We start from the raw sequence: 21010 nt of genomic DNA, 5'->3' as shown, positions 1-21010 counted from the left end.
CAGAGAACTCATGCCAACAGTTTGGGCACAGGAAATGGGAAGGAGGAGTTCTTCAGGACTTTAGGAGCCATGACACAGGTCATGTAAGATAGTATGCTGGCCCTTACTGCCTTTGACCTATGACATAATGATAGTTGCCTTATAGAGAAGTTGAGAGAGCCGAGAGGTGGCTGATGCAAGTTGAGAAAACTTTGGAGTCTTGCAATGCTCAGATGAGCATAAGTTGAGGCTAGGAATCTTCACTCTAGAAGGGACGCCGAACATTGGTGGCGTTCAGTCCAGCATGCCTAGGAAGAAGTAGGGACAATACCTACTTGGGAGGAAAATTCTAGGGGCCTTCAACGAAAAGTACTTCCCTGACTCGGTAAATGAGAGGAAGGAGGGCAAGTTCATAGAGTTGCAGCAAGGAAAATGACTGTGGATCATTACGCGGCTAAGTTCTTAGAGTTATCTCGATATACATCGAACATTTATCAATACAGAGGCTCGTAAGGCAAGCAAGTTTAAGAGGGGCCTTAGGCCAGATATTCGAGGGAGAGTGATATTAGTCAACCTTAAGACGTTCTCCTTGTTGGTGGATTTGGCCAGGAAGATATAAAGAGATTGCAATGATTACTGGCTAAGGAGGGAGAAGCAGAAGGTAAGGCCCCTACCTCCGAGAGACTTCCAAGCAAGAGGAGACAAGAGAAATGGTAAAGCCCAAAAGACTTTTCAGGGTGATGTCAAGCAAAACTAGCCGGTGCATTGTGGCTTTTTTGGGAAGCCTATTCATGCGGCTCCCGAGTGCTGGCTGAAGATGAAGGCATGGTTCAAATGTAGCAAGCCAGGCCACCTAAGTAGAAACTGCCCTATTATGATGAACGAACGTAAGCAAAAGACTCAAGGTTGGGTGTTTGCACTTGCGAAACAGGAGTCGAAGTTTCTACCTCAGGAATTCAAGGTAAGCTCTTTGTTTATGGTAAGAGAAACTAGAATTTTGTTTGATCCTGATTACCTTCGTACTCTGTTAGAGCATCATATTTTGCATGTCACTTAACATTGAATCTGCACCTCTTGATCATACCTTAGTGTGTGCACACCTCCTTGGCAAATGGCTCAAAGTTTAGGTACTAAGAGTACATTTGGGAAGTAGAGTCTTGCCTATAGATTTGATTCTTTTGGATGTCTAGGATTTTGACATCCTCTTGAGTATTGGTTGGTCGTTTGTTCATTATACCTCAATAGATTAATTGGAGAAGAGTGCCACTTTCAGACCCCCTTCCCCCCCATTTATTTGATGATCAAGTATATGATTTTGAGGACAAAATCCTTTTTAAGGAGGGATGATGTAAGGACCCATATTTTCAAGAGTGTTGTAGTGCACTGGCGGGTCACCGACAGGGAAAGTTAGACCATCATTCGCAGCAATTTAGGTGACGTCGTACGCGACAGTGGGTGTATGCCACTGTGCGCGACAGTGGGTGTATGCCACTGTGCGCGGCAATGTGTGTGCCGCAGTACGTGACAATGTGTGTGCCGCCGTGTGCAACAATAAGATTGAGAGCCGTGCGCGACAATACGATTGAGAGCCGTGCGCGGTAGTGAGAGATAGAAGAAAGAGAGTGCCGCCATACACAACCGAAAGCAGCAGACACCGCTGAGCACGTTCATGCCGTCGTGCACAACCGGAAGCAGTAGACACCGTCGAACGCATTCATGTCGCAGTGCGCAACAGAGAGTTCATGCCGCCGAGCGTATTCATGCTGTTGTGCGCAACAGAGAGTTCATACCGCCGAGGGCATTTATGCCGCCGTGCACAACAGAGAGTTCATGCCACCGAGCACAGGGAGTCTCCCATGATTGCTTGATGCCACATGTGTGCCATGTGGATGCTTCTTGATGCCACTGGTATGCCATGAGGATGCCACTTGCTACTTGCGTACCATGTGGATGCCTCTTGTTTGCATGCTGCTCTTTTATTTTCTTATTTATTCACCCTTTCACACCCCTCCATGGGATTTTTGGCCCTCTCTCTTCTCCCTGCCCTCTCACCCACATCCTCCCTTAAGGCTTCAAGACCCTAAACTTGAAACCATCCCTTGAACTTAGTATTTTTTTGAAGAGAAACCTGTGTGGGGGGAAACTTGGAGTTCTTTTGGTACAAGGTAAGTAGATCTAGCATTCAAGCTTCTATGAGTGAGTTTGATTGTTTTGCATGAAGTACAAGCATGGCTATAAGTATGATTTTTGAATGAGGATGTGGTTGCATGCTATTGAATTTATGTTATTGAGGATGTGGTTGCATGTTATGAAATTTATGTTAGATATGCCTGTTTTTTTTAGAACTGTGATTTTATTGGTATGATAGATTGAGCAATGAAATCATTTCTGTTGGCTATGAAACTTGGTGGGAAGGCACCATTGTGAATATATTTTAATAACAAAAAAGACATTGTATTAAGGTTATTTTGGTTTGGAAGTTATTATTCATCTCTTGAAGTATGCCAAAACTTGGAAATGAAATTCTAGGAACTTTCTAGGTTATTATGTTGAACGTTTTACTGACCAAACGGTGTCCACATGAACTCAAACTAGTTTTAAATGAAAGATGAGTGTGTCTACTTCAAATTTAGTTTGAAATCATGTTGAAATTCTTTATAGTTTGGGAATTATGCCTATGTATGTATGAGTATGTCACTGTTGTGAGTGGCAGTGAAATTCCAAAACTGTTGCATGTTTTTCTACTAAACTATTTACTGATCTAATGGTGACAAAATGAGTTCAAACCACTTCTAAATGAAATATGGGTATGTGTACTTCAAAAATAGTGTGGGACCATGTTGAAATTTTTTATGGATTGGAAGTTATACTACATTGTCTGAGAGACTATCACACGAAAGTTTCTCCTATTCTATGAATTATTGGGTACGCATGACCGAGATGATGAATGCATATGAAATGATGAATGTTTATGTGATATTGAATGAACATGATTGTAATAAGGCATACTGATGAGCTAATGAATGCTTATAAACTAGTGAATGCTTATGAGATGATAAATGCTTATGTGACATTAAGTGTGCATGGTTGTAATCATACATGCCATTGTTTATGAAATGATGAATGCTTATGGACTAGTGAATTTTCTATAATTTAGAATGTAGAACAATCATAAGCATTTCTGTAATTTGACCCCTAAGAGACCTCAACCGAATAATGAAGATATCCCCAGTTTTTATGCATTACAAATAAGGAAACTATTGTTTAATACTAATGCAAAGCAACTAGGGGTATTTTTTTCATTATGTACTTAATTTGTTTGCACTTATCAAATTACAAAAATACCCTTAGTTGTTCCCAAGGTTTTAGAGAATAGATCGATGATCCAATTGTCCATGAGAAAAAGCCAGCTTCAATAGGCAGATCAGCGATCCGGATCAGTTGGTTTTAACTTCAATTTTTTTAAACAAACAAATTAAAATTTATTAAAAATCCAATTTTTTAAGTTTATAAGAAAAGGGGTATTACATTAGAAATTTTCACTATTTTAAAAAAAATATGTAAATAATGAGAGCATGTTTCATGTCTAAGTATTTGTTGATCATTACATTCATTTCATAGTCAATATGTAGTTTAAAATGTACTATAACTCATACTTTTTTAGTTTTATTTTATTTTTATAATCTCCAGTGCCACTTACGTCGGTAAAAATAGGGGCTTCCCTGTTCATTCTTACTTCTTTTTTCTTTCCCTAAAATTAATTTTTATACTTCTTACTTCTTAATTATTTCTTCATTCATACTGTTATTAATGTTTTGTCTTTCTAGAGGTGTCATATTTAATTTATCTCTCTAGAGGTATCATATTTATTTATGTTTGTTTTTAATTTACATGTCATTATCTGCTTGAAAATATCGACTGCACCTGGTCCCCATTGATTTAGCATAGAGCTTTCTTTCTTGAGTTGGATCATTTTCTGCTTGATAATATCAAACTCTTTATTTTTAAAAATATTAAGAGTAGTAACATATTGCCTAACTTGTTCTAATTTAAGAAAAGTATACAATAAAACCATTTACTTTTGGTACAAGGTGGTCACAATTAATCTTAATCATTGGATGAGAAACTGGATGGTTGCATTTATTCCATTGACCAATCTCAAACTTCAAAAGAAATTTTCTCGAGGTTTATGACATACCTAAGCCATTGGATTTCTCATCGGATGGTTATAAGTAATTGCCACCTCCTTGTACTAAAGGAAAATGGTGTCATTGTATATAATCCCCTAATTTAGCATGTATAGGAATGTTGCCGAAACCTAAAATTTTAGAAAATAATAAGAAGTATCATTAAAACTAGAAAAAGATTTGTAAAAATGTATAGTTTTATAATTAACACTATTATTTCTTTTGATTTAAGTTCTAAAAGCAACCCTATTTTTTGTAAAAAAATATATAAATTCAAGTATCAAAATTCGAGCATTATACTGATATAATTGAGATTTGGTAGAAAAATGCATTCAAATTTAGCCTAAAACCTAATGTTTATCACCTTTACTAAGGAAACATAAAGTGCTTATTAAAGGCGAGAGATATTGGGCCATTTAAAGGTTAATAAGAAAAAGACAAAGTTCTTCTTAAAGGTGATAGACATTGGGTCATTCAAAGGTTAATAAGAAAAATAAAATTCTTGTTAAAAGTGGGATATATTGGGTCATTTGTGCCTTTTAAATAAGAACCCAATAATCTTGCCTTTAATAAGGACAAACAAAGTTCTTATTAAAAGTGATCGACGTTGGGCAGTCGTTTAATCCCATTTGTAGCTTTTGTATTGAAACTTTTAGCCTAATCTAATGTCTCTCACCTTTAAAAAAAAAAAAAAAAATTCATATAAAAGGTGAGAGATATTGGGTCATTTAAAGGTTGATAAGAAAAAACAAAGTTCTTCTTAAAGAAGAGTGATATTGGGTCGTTTAAAAGTTAATAAGAAAAATAAAATTCTTATTAAAGGTGAGAAATATTAGGTCATTTTTAAATAAAAACCAGAAACCCAATACTCTCATCTTTAATAAGAAAAAACGATGTTCTTATTAAAGGTGAGAGATGTTTGTTGTATTGAAACTTTTACCTCCAAAATAAGTAAAAAATAAAAAGTTTGCCCTATAAACCATGAATAAGAGAGAGAGATATGGAAAGACTATAAATAAGTCTCATGTGTCTTATAGCAACTTGGAAAATTTTAAAAATATTTTTGATGAGGTAGATAAGTGAAATGAAAAAAAAAAAGCATACCCGCAATTGTTAATAGGATAATTTAACCCCTTTAATGATTTGTTAGGGCGATCCATCCTCTTTAATGATTTTTCTTTTCTAAAATCAACGAGGTCGTTTAATCAATATTTACCAGAATGGTGGTCATATTCTTAAATTACTTATTTAGGTGTCTTCACAATAATTTTATTAAAAAAATACCCAAAATCACCCAAGTTCTAAGGCGGTAATTCTAAACTAGTGAATGAATTTTGTTAATTTGACCTAAGTCAATCAAGAGAAATGACCTAAATATCCCTGTTTGTTTTATATTCCAAGTGTGAAATATATTTGTTTCGTTAAGTAATCTTGTTTTAGGTTTGGAAACCGAAATAATTGGGGGAATTTTTGGAGTTTGGCCTAGTAAACTAGGCCAAAAGATGCAAATATCCTTGTTTCTTCCTTGCAAAAAAAATTATATTACCAAAAGCATGTTTTAGTTTGAAATGTAAAACAAGTAAGATAAGAGAAATTATAAAAAATATACCTTAATTTCTATCTAATTAAAAAAAAAAAACCTCAACTTTTAAAAACCTCGTCCACACTCTTTTTTCTCAATTTTGGCATTTTTTGTACCAACCTTAACGGTAGTCGTATTACCGTGAATGCCCTATATTAAAGTATTGTAATGCGATAGTCATTATAGTAATACGACTACTGTGAAGGCTATTTTGGTAAAAAAAATGTCAAAATTGAGAAAAAAATAGTGTGGATGAGGTTTATGAAAGTTGATGGTTTTTTTTTCAATTCAATGAAAATTAAGATATATTTCTGATAATTTCCGTAAAGATAACCATTCCAAAAAAAAAAGAAAAAAAAGCACAGATATATTGTCATTTAGATCAAGTAATTTAAAATAGTCAAATTACTAAAATGCCTTTATTTATTGGACCCGGTTTCTCTGCGGCCAAGCCCGTGTATGTAAAAATGCGGGCCTTTTAATAAATCTACTTTTGAGATGGATTTTAAGACTGGATTTTTAAGGACACGTAATCTCTAATAGGGAGATCATGAATATGAAAAAATAAATAAATGTTTGAAAGTAAAAATAATAATTCTAGTAAGAAAACATTTGGATGATTACTTTCTATTGTTTTTAGATGGGAGACCTATTTGCATCCATATTTAAAATGGATGCTTTACACTTTCTGGACTGCATGTGTAGAAATGTGGTCGAGCCCGCATGAAACAATTTTCTTTTTTTATTTAGGGCTTCAAACCCTTTACAGGGCAGTTTAGGTGAGTCGATGGGTACCCAATAAAAATGAATTTAAAAGATAAGTAACTTGTCCATAGATGAGGTTTATTTAAAACAATTTGATCTATAATTATTAAGACCGGACTAAACATGCCGGTCATAGTTGGATTGTTCACAATGTTTTTGGACAGTCTGGTCTAAGTAAAAATCGAGTTTCATCTAAAAACGATCACAAGAAACGTTTGTCCAGTTTTAGCCAATCTAACCTATCAATTTGATCAATTCAACATGCGAAACAAAGTTGGGCAAATTTTCAATGTGTTCCATACTTTTAAACTTTATTTATAGTTTTTTCCTAGTTTTTTTTTAAATTCAATCCGACCAGTTTGACCAACAGTTAGATCAGACCCATCACCAGTTTAAGAGCCGGACAAATACATATAACAATAATTTAACCATTAATTGATATTTTTCTAAAATATTATTTCCCTTTAAAGAGATTGACCAAAAAATAAATGCACAAATGGGGTGACTTAAACCGCAGCAAACATAAACGCTGTCTGGCCAACTCACTTCAAGACCCAAGTTTTCAAAAAAGAACAAGGACTGTTGAAAACTTGAGTCTTGAAGTGAGTTTCCTAAGAACCTACCGGTATGGAGAGAAAGAAACATCGAATTTAAGATGATTGATGTGGGTTTCTTATGAAATTTCAGTAACACAAATGTAAGTGCTTAGGTATTTATGGATATAGGTAGCCTCTGGCTGGATATCTCATTTCAGGAAGCGAGAGAGAGGATCATATGCATTGTGATGGTTTATTTGGCCATATTAAGTGTACATAGGGAGAGAAAATGAGCTGTTTCCTCACTGTGATCATACCATTGAGAAATTGAAATGGGTTTTCATGAAAAATTATAGGTCTTATTTGGTTTGGAAGCTTTATATGCTACAATGAGAGAATTGCCAGATTTTTTTAGGAGAGGAACTCATAAGAGATGCAAGAGAGAGGGAGAGAGAGAGAAAGTATGGGATAAAGAGAGTGAAAGGGACTTCGGGGGGAAAGAGGTGATAGAGAGAGAGAGATGGTTTTTGGGAGAGAGCGAGAGCGAGAGCGAGAGCGAGCGTGAGAGTGAGAGTGAGTGACAGGATTGGGGGGATTGAGAACGAGATTTAGGGGAGAGGGGCGATAGAAAAAGAGACAGAGAGAGGCTTAGGTGAGAAATACGCAGGAGAGAGAAAGATGCGGATAGAGAGAGAGATGGGGAGAAAAAAATGATTTCAAGAGAGAGAAGTAGAGTTGTTTTTTTTATATTTATTTGGGGTATAAATGTGATAAAAGATGGTCGGCTGGGTTTAGGGCCGTAAAACTTTTTTTTTTTTTTTTCTGAAGGGTGCGGTTTCTATAAGGTTGTAATTTTAAGCAATCTAATTAAAGTGCACCTCCAAATTTTATCGTAATTTTGTTGTAAAATTTTTTAGGATTCTCTTAAAATCTATTTTTATATCTAATCAAAAAAATTTAAACTGGAAAAATAGTTAAAATTAAGGAGATCTATAAACATATGAAAATCTTGAAAATGGACGGTTTAGATAATGTGTTGCAAGATGCACGATTTTTGGGACTCAAAAACTTTTTTTATATATATTCATACATCTCGATGTCGAGATGATCAAATAGAGAGGTTTTCAATACTAAAACAACTTTTCCGATAGATTTTTGAGGTGCGTCTGTAATTCTACATTTTAAAGTTGCAGCCTTATATAAACTTTTCCCTTTTCTAAAATCTTGATATCTTTGGTAAGTTTTAAAATATATAGGTATAACGGGTAATGGTACAACAAAATAGAATATATTGAGATATTTTTCCAATTATAATCCAGGCCGTCATAAAGGTTAATTAGACATACCATGCCTTGCACATACGTTAATGTTAATCATTAGCTTCTTATGAATGTTACGTGAAGGTCCATTTTTATAGTTTCTCTCACATGAGGTATTGAGAGTAGAGTATATATATATATATATGGAGTGGATTATGTATGCCCACTCGCTGATTGTTATAGTAAATCTTAATGACTCAGATTGAATCTAAGCCGATTTAATGGTTACGACTTCATTTCGTGTTTAAATTTTTTTTTTCTACAAATTCAAATCACTTTAAATTTTAGGCTTATGTTCTTCTAATCAAGACACACCTAATAAAAATATAAAATAAATAATTTACAAAAAAAATTAACCAAATACCTTCGAAACTTTTCGAGGGTATTTTGATCAATTTATTTCATGTAAAATATGTTTTTTATATTTTTCGTAGATTGACCTATTTTTTAAGAACACACAACTAAAATTTCAAATGAGTTGGATTTGTAAAAAAAACAATTAAAATTCAAACACTACCGGACATCGGTGATTGTCAGATCAGCCTAGATTCAATCTAGGTCGGGGTCGCGGGCGTTTACTGTAGCAGTATATCACGATTGTCTAGTAGTATTTTATTTTTTATTTTTGTTCTATAAATTGAAATAATATGAAATTTAGAACGTGTGTACATATTAGTGAGACGCACCTAATAAAAATATGAAAAACATATTTCGAAAAATATAAATAGACCAAAATACCCCCATAAATTTTTGCATAATTTTTATAGGGGTATTTAACATAATTTTTATCATTCAAAGTATTTGTTTTATATTTTATTCATGTGCATCTCACTAAGGCGCACACACCTACAAAATTCCAGAACATTATGATTTCTAAAACAAATGTTAAAATTTAAAACACTATCAAACATATGTGACCATATGATAAATTTTGAAAGGTGATAAAGTCGTAGGTGTAGTACCGTTGAAATTCACTTATAAGCATTTTGTAGTGTTATATATATATATATATATATATATATATATATATATATATATATATATATATATATATATATGAAGATACTACAAAATGCCTATAGGCAAAAATGAACGGTGATTTTGCTTACCCTCATCACCATCCAAACTTCATCGTACTGTCACAGTTGTCCGGTAATGTTTCAATTTTTATTTTTTATTTTTTAGTTTTTAATCGAAATGATTTAAAATTTGAAAAGTGTGCATATATCTTAGTGAGACGCACTTAATAAAAATATAAAAATATAATTCGTAAAATATAAATAAACTAAAATACTTCTAAAACTTTTCAAGAGTATTTTGATCAATTTATATCTTATAAATTATTTTTATTTATATATTTTTTTATATTTTTATATTTCAAATAATTTAAATTTATAAAAAAAATAAAAATAAAAATAAAAATACTACCAAAAACAATTATGACCGCACGATAAAATTTAGACGTTAATTAAGGTAACAAAATACCTTTTCATTTTCGCGTAAAGGCCTTTTTTAACAAAGTTTTCCATATATATAAAAGGACTTTCGAAACGCAACAAAATTTGCCTTTATGCGTCGTCCCGCTTCCTCTCCTCTACTCTGCGAGCCTCCACTCTCTCTCGTTCGCCCTCTTCTCTCTTCTGCTCTACCAAGCTAGGGTTGGAAAACCCCTCCTCTTGCAACAGACGATACCACCAGTGGCATCATATATATCAGAGCTCTCTATTGAATCTGAAGCAGCACGAGCTGTTCAAGATACAAAAGTTCTTGGAGCATCAAGAATTCTAATTCCAGAAACGGATTCTCTACTAGCATATCAAGTAGTTGATGAGATCCAGATTAGGTGAATATGAATAGCCCGACCCAGTGGTTTCAGTTACTTACAAACCCCTTACCTTCGCTATGCTTACCCCTTACCTTCGCTATGCTTAGGTAAGTGCTCAAATTCGTGAAATTATTTGGTATTTTTCAATGGAAAAATATCTATCGTGGAAAACCTAATTTTTTTCCAAAACCCAACCCAAAAACCTACGTTTTTTTCCCAACAAATCATCGAATTCTTACCTCAAAAATCGAATTTCCTAATAAATCCAGAATCAATCACCAAATTATTACTCCGAAATCACAGGTCTAGCCAATCATATGAGAGCGCAGTTCTGATCTTTGGAGTGAAAATGTAGGGTTTTATTTACAGTGATCCACCCACTGTAAATACAATTTTTTAGTTCCTTTCTCTTCTTTTATTGTTGCGTTTTTTTCTTTTTTCTTTTTTTTGATGTAGTTCTAAAGTGATTGTAGAGCAAAAATTTGGATTGCTTTTTTGTTTTTCTTTTGCAGGTCGATTGCTCACTGCATTTCCTCTCACCCTCTATTCACAACTACTCAATACCCAATTGCACTTTCAGATTCAGTAACAAAATAATGGTGGGGAGTCCAAGGCTCAATCCTAGAAGTGAGGATAAATTACTTGCTCTCTGCTTTTTTCTATTATTTTTTCTGTTTATTCATCATTATATTATTCATTTTTTGATGGGTGTTTGAGTTTTTCAGTGTTGATATTTCGGTATTGTTTGCTAATTGGCAGCACTTTCTCTCTCTGAGTTTCATTATTCTCCTGTTTCTTTATCATGACTTGCAGTTCTTTTCTTATTGATGTATGTGTTCTTCCTTGTTGATATTTGGGTATGGAATTCTGTTGCTTTCATTAGTCATTACATACTGGTGTTATTTTCTTTAATGGGGTGTTGATTTCTCGATGGTATTTATGGAAACTGTAATTTTCATTCGAGAATGGAGGAAAATTTTTTAGTACCTGTAAATAAAAATTTTTAGTTCCTTTATCTTCTTTTATTGCTTCTTTTTTTTTTTTTTTTGATGTAGTTCTAAAGTGATTGTAGAGCAAAAATTTGGATTGTTTTGTTTTTTTTTTTTTTTGCAGGTCAATTGCGCTTATTTTTTTTCTGGTAACTTTTGCTAATATTAGGAATTAATGTGCAAAAATTATTTATAGAAAAATAAATATTCAAAGAAATCATGTTTTTGTAATTTGATGAGGTGTGGAATGTTTGTGATTTTGAGATTTACCCCAAAACGTTGAGTTTTTTTATGTCGAGGCCTTTTAAATTTGTAGCAGGTGAAAATATGGGCAAATGGCCTGGTTCTTCCTGTTCTCTTTGTTTTCTTGGTAGTTGCCCAGATTTTCTTTCTTAGAGAAGTTTTATATAATGAAGCGTGTTAAATAATTATGGTTACCTGGTTGATTACTATATGTTCTTGTTGTTTTTGCTTTGAAGTGCATGAATCTGAAAGTTGGAGTTGCCCACTTGAGGATTACCTTTTCAGTGGTAGTCATTGCATTTAATAAACAATGGTTCTCGTTTCCTTTTTCTCTTTTGGAGTATTTGTATTTGATCTTATTTGTATTTTTAACTTACAGAATCCATCAAGGAGTTGTTGTTAATAAGAAATTTTTCTGAGTAGATGTTGTTATTACTATCATTAGTACTATTTTGTTCCTTTTCCAATGGAATTCGATGTTTTATCTTTTAGATTTTTGCTCTTTTTTTTAGGGGTGTGACATTGTTCATTTTCAGACTTTTTGTTGAGAGTCATCGCAATCTTGCACTTTTGCCTATAAACGTGGTGGCACCATCCTTGGTACTTCAAGAGGAGGTTATGACACCACCAAAATAGTTGATAGCATTCAAGACTAAGGGATTAATCAGGTTTGAAATCCTACCTGGTTTACTTCTAACTACTTTCCTTACTTTATTCATTTTGATTCATGGAAATCATTTATGTAATTCATGATTTGATTATTAATATTGTTTTTAATTTGGGGATCATAGGTCTACATAAGAGGAGGAGATGGGACACAAACAGGAGCATCTGTAATATATAAGGTACCAAAATATTTTTATAAAGAATTTGTAAGATTTATTACATGTTTATTGTCTTCTTTGGTGGTAGTGCTTATTACTCTCTAATGTAAATTGCTTGGCTGAATTGATGGTTCTAATTACAGGAAATTGAGAGACGTGGTTTGAAAGTGTCGGTTGCTGGAATCCCCAAGACTGTCGATAATGATATCGCTGTAAGTTTAAATATGCAAGCAAAGAATATAGATATGAGATTATTTATGTTCGTTTTTTCATGTGGTATGGTGCGTGGATTATAGGTTATAGACAAGTCTTTTGGTTTTGACACTGCTGTAGAAGAAGCTCAGAGAGCCATCAATGCAGCACATGTGGAAGCTGGAAGAATTGACAATGGTCTGGGTATTGTGAATCTAATGGGTCATTACTGTGGTAAGTCATGTTTCTTTATCCCTAACCTTTCACTGTCTATTTGTTGCTCAATCATAACTGAAGTACAATTACTTTAATCGGGAAAATGGCACTTTTTTGGATAAATAAAATTGGGTTTTTAATGGAGAAAATTGCATGTCTTCTAAAGTACAAGGATTTATGTATGGAAATTATGGTTGAATGTGAAGTTCTGTATGGATAGTTGTAGCAATAAGTTACCTCAATGCTTATTATTAAGGGTGCAGTTGGCATACGGATGCATCCGTAGCTGTAGAGGTAAGATGCACCTTCAAATTTTATCATGGTATATAATTTTGATGTAAAATGTTCTTAGGATTATCTCAAAATCTATTTTTATATCTAATTATAAAATTTTAAATTTAAAAATGGTTAAAATCAAGTAGATCTATAACCATATAAAAATCTTGAAAATGGACGGTGTAGATAATATGTTCTAAAATGCACTATTTCTGAGACTTAAAATCTTTTTATTTTTCATGGTCATACATCTTGATGTCGAGATGATCAATCAAAGGGTTTTTCAACATTAAAACTATCTTTTTCGATGAATTTTTGAGGTGCATCCGTAGCTGTAGAGGTACGGTTGCAACCTTATATAAACTTTTTCCTCTTGTTATTATAACTTTTTATATTTTTATTTTTACAGGATTCATTGCCATGTATGCAACTCTAGCAAGCAGGGATGTGGTAAGAGACTGAAACATTTTTTATCATCGCAATTATCTAACGACTTTCTCCCTTTCTAACCTATTCATATAAATCTATGGAAAAGTATATTATAAACCGAAGGATCTTGGAAAGTCCACTGAGGTCATCACCATCCAATGAAATGGACTTCAATGGAGAGAGAGAAGGGACCTGGCAGAACAAGGCATGATGCTGCTGGTGATAGCCCAACACTATTAATCACCATCCATTATTTCACTAGATGATGATGATCTTAGTGGACTATTTTTTTCCATTAGTGATTACAATATACTTCCCCTAAATTTATTACTCAGCCTATTTTTCTCCTGCAACATAGTTTAATATGGGAGTTTGTTTCCTGCTAATGTTCCAGGACTGTTGCTTGATTCCTGAATCTCCATTTTACCTAGAGAGAGAAGGGGGCTTGTTTGACTTCATAGAAAAGCAACTGAAAGAAAATGGTCACATGGTCATTGTGTTAGTAGAAGGTGCAGGGCAAGAGCTTGTTGCCAAATCCATGCGGGCAGTTGATCAAACTGATGCATCTGGGATTCAGTTACTCCTTGACGTTGGGCTATGGCATGCTCAAAATGTCAAAGTAAGCATTTCCATTTCCATTTCCATGAATGTCTGGAATTTATCATAGCCCAGTGGACTTTTGAAGTGCTCTTTTGAAGAGATTGCACCTTTACAACATTGAAAGGATGGACCATGCTTCATTTTGTGCAGCATTATCTATTTGTCCATTGCTCATCGATCTCGAAGTCGTGGGCCTGTAAGTTACTCTAATCTTTTGAGGGCACTAAGATACTAAAATATGACTTGTCTAGAAATATTGCAATTGATTTGTATTTCAAATCATTTTCTGTCTTTATTTTCATCACTAATTTTCTCTTTTTAACATGAACCATCTCTATTTTTCAAGCATCTATATATGTTGGTGCGAATGTTTAAATGTGTGTTTGCATATGTATTTGTGCATGTGAGATGATGCTTGGGAGTGTGTAGGGGGGTCATAGCATGCAGGTGTATATGTCCATGTGTACAAGTATTGTCCTGTGCAGTCAGATGACTGTTTCTTGTTTGGATTAATATTAACAAGCATATTGAGCTCAGACAAGCTTTGAAGACTCTTAGTACATGACAGCAGAAGTACACGAAAGTAGAAGTACACGTCACATGGAGAAGTTCATCACACATTCAGTTTCATTCTCAGATATCAATAAAACTTATTCAGTTTCATTCTCAGATATCAATAAAACTTTTGAATACATGCTCAAAGGGGATAACTTTCGCTATATCATTCGAATGGGAGACTAAAACTTGAGAAAGCAAAAAGAAATAAATTAATTGTTGGTGATAGAGTCAGCTCAATTGGATTACCTTTTTTGAAGCTTCATTTATATCTAGTTTTTTTCTATTTCATGAGGTGTTTAACTTCCTTGTATCTTTTCAATTGTTTGGAAATGATTGTAATTGGTTATTGCTTAATTAATGGTAATATCTTGTGAATGAAATTCTATAGTTTCTGGTATTATTGAGTTTATGTCATTAGCTTGTTTTTTGAGACACACAAAGAGAGAGAGAGATTATTCAAATCCGAGGCCTATGAGAGAGTTGGTTAACCAAAGTAGGTCCGTGATGGTTTTAAAGGTATTATGCACGCCCTATGGCATGGTAAAAGGTGAGAATGTATCAAACACTCGACATAAAAAAATAAAATAAAGTGAGAACTATGAGATATAAATGCATTTAACCATCCAAGTAGATCCACATTGCACATATTAATGACATACATAAAAAAGAAAGAAATGTCACACATATGTTACCAAAAAATCACCAAATCGGTTATTTACATGCTTCATAAAGAGGCCATTTATATGCCCCTATAAAGAGGTCCTTTACATGTCTGTAAAATTACATGAATATTGAATATGCGTATAACCCCCAAAGTCAAATACAAAAAAGTGTATTTACATGTCTCCAAAATTCAAAAAATTTGTCGAGTCCTTTACATGTCTCATAAATAGGTCTTTTATATGCTGGCAAATCCCATGAAGATTTCCTCCTTTTAGTCCTTGGTTTTACTCCAGGAAACTGCTCTTATTGGTCCGTCATATCTGCAACATATGAACAACATCAATACACCAACACAAGAGGTCCTCAAAGCCAAATCATTTATTTACCAAAGAGGTCCTCAAAATACTCACTGACCTCTCAGATAACACTTGCAACAAGTGCCAACCAATTTGTTTTGCATCTAACTACTTTATTAAGGGGCGCACTGAATGCAGCCTCCTCAAACTCTGGTACCTACAAAATTTTACAGAGGAATTGTTTAAGAAAATGTTTGTATCCATGGTTATCTATCGCTATCTGCACATGCGCACATGCATTAATGCATGCAAATAAAGAGCGAAATGCATGATGCATGTGTCCAGTCCTTCAATTAACAAAGTCTAAGCTTGAATGGATATAGCAGACAAATCATCTTCATGAAATTGGGTCTTGAATTCAGGAGAAACCCCGTCTACCTTATCAAGGGTGTTGAGCTTATGCATAGTTACATACTATGTCTCTGACCAATTTCATCAAGATGATTGCATGACGCAACTTTTGTGAATTACTGAAGTTTCATGATCATTCATGATAATACATAAAATACATAATGCACAACTTCACATAAATACATAATGAAGAATGAATTTTTTCACAAACTTCTCAGCCATACTTCTCTTATCTATCAGCATGAAAGGATTCCTAAAGACATTTTATTAAATGTGAATCATATTGGAAACCTGTACTCTTTTCAAAATCAATACTTCTATCAAGGCGTGAATGAAAAGTGGATCAAACATAGCTGAAGAAAGCATACCATTTGTCCCTTTTGAACACGGCCAAGCATTCCCCCCTCTTCTTTTGATGGACAAACGGAGAATTCAACTGCAAAATCACTCAAATACTCTCCTGTAAGAATATATTCAAAATATGAAAGAGATCACCAGAAATATGTTTGTTTGTTTGCTTGTTTTTGTTTTTGTCGTTTTTAATTATGTTAACTGAATAACCAGCAATATGTTTACTAAAGCAAAGTTCACTATGAGAGACCCGCAATAAATAAATTCTTGAGGTCACTGAAATTGGCTACATAAGACGAATAGTAGTTTTTTAGATAATCTACAATAAGCAAATTCTGTTTTACTACCCCAAAAAAAAAAAAAAAAAGAAAATTCTGTTTTGTAGAGAGGGAGCTCTCATCAAGAAGTCCATATAACCATAACTCTTGACCGAAACGAATTCCTACGGACCCGATGAACAAAGTCAATATGGCCGATAGAAGCAAGGGGAACAACATAGTATTGTCTAATTCGTGGGGATAGGGAAAGCATAGTGAAAAGGAAAAAAAGAAACTACGAATTCTTATGTCATACATACCAGAAGCTCAAAATCCCAACCTCCAGCTATCCTCTTTTGAAGCTCTAGAAGGAGTTCGAGGCTTTGTTCGCCCACAAGCAAGTGTTGCACAAGTATTTCCTTATTCTCTCCTTCAAACCTCCCGGCACTGAAAGCAACTGTCATTACAAACAATCCCATTAAAACTGATGAAAGCCAGAAAAAAAATAGATTGAACAATAACACACCACCCATTTCTCTAACACAGACACACAAATAAAAAAACACGAGCATGATCCCCTCCCTCACACCCAATGTATATTGAACAATAAGCCACCCCCCCATTTCTTAACACAAAACCCAAATAAAAATCTCTCTAGCGCTCTCTCTCCCTCTCTCAAAAGATTAGAAACACCCAAAAAAGAATATGTACACGATCTTGTTTTCCTCCATTCTCGAATGAAAATTACAGTTTTCATAAATACCATCGAGAAATCAACACCCCATTAAAGAAAATAACACCAGTATGTAATGACTAATGAAAGCAACAGAATTCCATACCCAAATATCAACTAGGAAGAATACATACATCAATAAGAAAAGAACTGCAAGTCATGATAAAGAAAATATAGAAGAAACAATGAAACTCAGAGAGAGAAAGTGGTGCAAGTTAGCAAACAATACCGAAATATCAACACTGAAAAACGCAAACACCCATCAGAAAATGAATAGCATAATGATGAATAAACAGAATAAATAATAGAAAAAAGCAGAGAGCAAGTAATTTATCCTCACTTCTAGGATTGAGCCTTGGATTCCCCACCATTATTTTGCTACTGAATCTGAAAGCGCAATTGGGTATTGAGTATTTGTGAATAGAGGGTGACAGGATATGCAGTGAGCAATTGACCCGCAAAAGAAAAACAAAAGAGCTATCCAAATTTTTGCTCTACAATCATTTTAGGACTACATCAAAAAAAGAGAAAAGAAAAAAAAAGAGCAATAAAAGAAGAGAAAGGAACTAAAAAATTGCAAATAAAACCCTACGTTTTTACTCTAAAAATCAGAACTGTGCTCTCATAGATAGTTTTCCATTGAAAAATACCCACTGTAAAAAAATTCACGAATTTGATGCATAGCATTGTAAACAATAGGGTTTTATTTATAAATCTCGTTTTGGAAAAAAATTGGGTTTTCTTCTTTATTTAGGTTGGAGTATATTCACGAATGTAGTGATATGACGGAGCACTTACCTGAGTATAGCGAAGGTAAGGGGTCTGTGACTAACTGAAACCACTGGGTCGGGCGATCTCGCTCAACTACTTGATATGCTAGTAGAGGATCCGCTTCTGGAATTGGAATTTTGGATGCTCCAAGAACTTCTGTATCTTGAACTGCTCGTGCTGCTTAAGATTCAATAGAGAGCTCTGATATATATGATGCCACTGGTAGTATCGTCTGTTGCAAGAGGAGGGGTTTTCCGCCCCTAGCGTGGCGGATCAGAGGAGAGAAGAGGGCGAACGAGAGAGAGTGGAGGTTCGCAGAGTAGAGGAGAGGAAGCGGGAGGAGGGGTAAAGGGAAATTTTTTTTTGGGTCTGAAGCATTTGAGCAAATCCCACCCGTTCGAGTACAGGGTTTTTCAGCCAATCCAAGCCTTTCGTTTCATTACGTGTGAATGGATGGGTACGATCGACGGTGGCGAAATCACTGTATATTATAGCCTCTAGGTGCATTCAGAAGCTTTTTTCATATATATATATATATATATATATATATAAAAGCCCTCAAACGGTGGCCATCAATAAGAACAGCAGTTCTGCATAGCGCCAACCATCCATCGTCCCCACTAAATGGACGAATAGGATTAAAGCTTTTAAAATAGGGAGATACTCAAGTCCTTGTTTCTCTCCTCATTTTTCCTCCCTCCTTCTCTCTCTCTTCCATAAAGCTCTCTTTCCATCTCCCCCATTTTTTTTTTGTTTCTCTCTCCCCTATTTTTCCTCCCATCTTTCTCTCCGGCCCCTCCCACTAAACTCTCAGTATGGAAACCCAATACAAAAAGTGGAAGGAAGTGGGATAGATCAACCCCAATCTCTTATCAAAATCAATAAGAATTATTTATACTCTATAGAATGATCAAACGGCTCTCTATCTCAAATAAATCAATCCATAGAGATACTTCATTTCTGTTTCAAAACCCAGCTTACGACCCAAAAAAAAAAAATCTGCTGCTCAAGCAAAAAACTGGTGTCCAAAATTTATGACGTGAAGAAAGTTTTGCTCCACCTTTTTCGCTCTCTCCAATTTTTCCTCCCTTTCTCTCCCTCATCCGCAAAAGCCCTAGCTAGAAAAAAACTTCTTTAAAAAAAAGAAAAATCTTACAGTTGTAGGGCAAAATCCTTATTTGCTTCTTTTTTGTTTCTTTCATAGATACAGTAAACAAAATCCATGCTTCGAGGAAGAAAATGGTGTCTAAAATTTATGCCTCAAGGAAAACAATGGTCTGAAGAAATTTGTACTATCTCAAGCAATCAATCAATAGTTGACAAACTTTCTTGGTTGTAGGTGTCTAGAGATTTGTTTTTTTTTTTTTTTTCTTTTTCCACTCTAGTATTCCCCAATTAAAAAACGAAAAATAATTCAAATTCATTGTTATCCAAAATCCCTAGATTATCGATTTTTTCTATAAGAAGAAAAAATCGTACTGTTACAGTAGGGCAAGTCTTACTGTTATATATATATATATATGTGTGTGTGTGTGTGTGTGTGTATGTGTGCGTGTGTGTTTTTAAAAAAAATTAGTCGGACGAAGATAAAATATATGGATAAAAATTTAGTAATAATAAAAGTAATAGAGGTCCAGAATTTGATTTTTTTTTTTGGAGAGAAGAAGTATCAATATAACAAAAGGAAAACTCTCACACTTTCGCATGTGGTGTAGTTTTCACCTTGTAAAACAATAAGATGTGCATTTCCGCATGGTGATGGGGAGGTTTCGCGCTCCACGTTGTCGCTTATGGGGCTCTCATTCTAGCAATGATGCATGTAGCCTTGGGGAGCTTTTGAGCTTCTGGCTCTCGTTCTTCGAGCTCTTGGTCTAGCAATAGAGAAAGTAAGGCTATTTGATTTTATTTTTTGGAGAGAAGAAGTATCAATATAACAAAAGGAAAACTCTCACACTTTCGCATGTGGTGTAGTTTTCACCTTGTGAAACAATAAGATGTGCATTTTCGCATGGTGATGGGGAGGTTTCGCGCTCCAGGTTCTCGCTTATGGGGCTCTCGTTCTAGCAATGATGCAGGTAACCTTGGGGAGCTTTTCAGCTTCTAGCTCTCGTTCTTTGAGCTCTTGGTCTAGCAATAGAGAAAATAAGGCTATAAGTTGTAACAAAGGTAAGGCTCCCTTGGCCTTTGATTGTAGCACTGACACGACTAACCCCTCGAAGAGGGACTAGAGAAGTGTGTGCTTTGGCTGCCCTATGGTACCGAAGCCCAAATCGGTGGTCCCTTTTAAGGATCTCCCATACTTGAACAGTTTCAAAGTGGTGTACATTGATGCCTAGGTGTCTAAAAATGTTGGATAAGGCTCTAGTGTGCTCTTTCTCTCCACTTGTTAAAGGCCTTAGTATGCTATAGGATTGGGCTTTGAAATCGTGGGGTTGCAGCCTCTCGTGTAGAGATATACCAGGTAGCAGAGCCATCTTGTTCTTTGAAAAGATAGAGGATGTGAATAGAGTCTTCTCCCAGATATGTTGGAGGCTCAAAGGGACTTTAATGTCCATTGAAAAATGGACATCTTGTTTTAACGTCTCCTTCATCCCACCAGCTTATGTTTGTCTCTGTATTGAGGGGATCCCTATCCTTGTCTAGACCAAATAAGTTTTCACCTTGCTGGCTTCTTACTGTGGTACTCTAGTTGAGGTGGACTGGTTCTCTTCAGCTAGGCCTTCTTTAAGGGTGCTTCGTATCAAGATTCAACGGACCCTAGGCTGCTCTATCCCTAATAATTTTTTGCTCAGAATGTGTGGCGAGCTCTTTGCTCTATTTGTTTTCCAAGAGGGCCCCTACCTGTTCCTCTGGCTTGTTCAGCTGCCTTTGAGTCTTCTAGGAAGAACGAAGGGTAAGCCTCTCTTCTTGTTAGAAGCTTCCTTCCTAATCTCCCTGCTCAAAGCTCCCCCCTTCCAAACTAGCAATGGACCTTGGTTTTCAGCAAGAGAAAGTTTCACTCTGGTGAC

At 34.8% G+C, this 21010-nt stretch overlaps 2 protein-coding genes across 14 annotated transcripts; one reads left to right on the top strand and one right to left on the bottom strand.

Moving 5' to 3' along the window:
* Positions 1 to 9907: 9907 nt before the first annotated feature.
* LOC18424897 (ATP-dependent 6-phosphofructokinase 3-like) lies at positions 9908 to 14900 on the top strand. 11 transcript variants are annotated; one of them, XM_088849520.1, is made up of 10 exons: positions 9908 to 10211; positions 10706 to 10820; positions 11962 to 12093; positions 12217 to 12270; positions 12393 to 12461; positions 12583 to 12675; positions 13343 to 13383; positions 13757 to 13981; positions 14113 to 14158; positions 14392 to 14900. In XM_088849520.1, exons 6-10 carry the CDS (start codon positions 12660 to 12662, stop codon positions 14400 to 14402), a joined length of 339 nt encoding a protein of 112 aa, XP_088705646.1. In that variant the 5' UTR covers positions 9908 to 10211; positions 10706 to 10820; positions 11962 to 12093; positions 12217 to 12270; positions 12393 to 12461; positions 12583 to 12659; the 3' UTR covers positions 14403 to 14900. The 11 variants fall into 11 exon arrangements, with proteins under 11 accessions (XP_088705646.1, XP_088705649.1, XP_088705645.1 ...); XM_088849523.1 differs by having other exon boundaries at positions 12546 to 12675; positions 14486 to 14900; XM_088849519.1 differs by having other exon boundaries at positions 12546 to 12675.
* Positions 14901 to 15158: 258 nt separating this feature from the next.
* LOC148780099 (rhodanese-like/PpiC domain-containing protein 12, chloroplastic) lies at positions 15159 to 18505 on the bottom strand. 3 transcript variants are annotated; one of them, XM_088849524.1, is made up of 6 exons: positions 18030 to 18505; positions 17572 to 17618; positions 16819 to 16955; positions 16259 to 16326; positions 15598 to 15696; positions 15159 to 15503 (listed from the first exon to the last, which is right to left on the bottom strand). In XM_088849524.1, the coding sequence occupies exons 2-5, from the start codon at positions 17600 to 17602 to the stop codon at positions 15648 to 15650; spliced, it is 285 nt and encodes a 94-aa protein (XP_088705650.1). In that variant the 5' UTR covers positions 17603 to 17618; positions 18030 to 18505; the 3' UTR covers positions 15159 to 15503; positions 15598 to 15647. The 3 variants fall into 3 exon arrangements, 2 of the variants coding, with proteins under 2 accessions (XP_088705650.1, XP_088705651.1); XR_016042574.1 differs by lacking the exon at positions 17572 to 17618; XM_088849525.1 differs by lacking the exon at positions 15598 to 15696.
* Positions 18506 to 21010: the final 2505 nt, after the last annotated feature.

The sequence above is a fragment of the Amborella trichopoda genome, chromosome 10 (assembly GCF_054954075.1).
Source record: "Amborella trichopoda isolate Santa Cruz 75 chromosome 10, AtrichopodaSantaCruz75HAP2 v2.0, whole genome shotgun sequence".
Classification (NCBI taxonomy): Eukaryota; Viridiplantae; Streptophyta; class Magnoliopsida; order Amborellales; family Amborellaceae; genus Amborella; species Amborella trichopoda.
The sequence above is the reverse complement of the archived record's forward strand: the minus strand, read 5'-3'. Positions and strand labels throughout refer to the sequence as shown.

Bases quoted from the DNA above. Each gene is read 5' to 3' on its own strand.
- LOC18424897 (XM_088849515.1), top strand. The intron at 13,384-13,756 runs GTAAGAGACTGA...CTAATGTTCCAG, and splicing joins CTCTAGCAAGCAGGGATGTG to GACTGTTGCTTGATTCCTGA. The intron at 13,982-14,112 runs GTAAGCATTTCC...CATTTTGTGCAG, and splicing joins GGCATGCTCAAAATGTCAAA to CATTATCTATTTGTCCATTG.
- LOC148780099 (XM_088849524.1), bottom strand. From the start codon at position 17,602: ATGGTGGGGAATCCAAGGCTCAATCCTAGAA. The intron at 16,956-17,571 runs GTGAGGATAAAT...TTGTAATGACAG, and splicing joins TCCAAGGCTCAATCCTAGAA to TTGCTTTCAGTGCCGGGAGG. The intron at 16,327-16,818 runs GTATGTATGACA...GTGATTTTGCAG, and splicing joins GTTGGGATTTTGAGCTTCTG to TTGAATTCTCCGTTTGTCCA.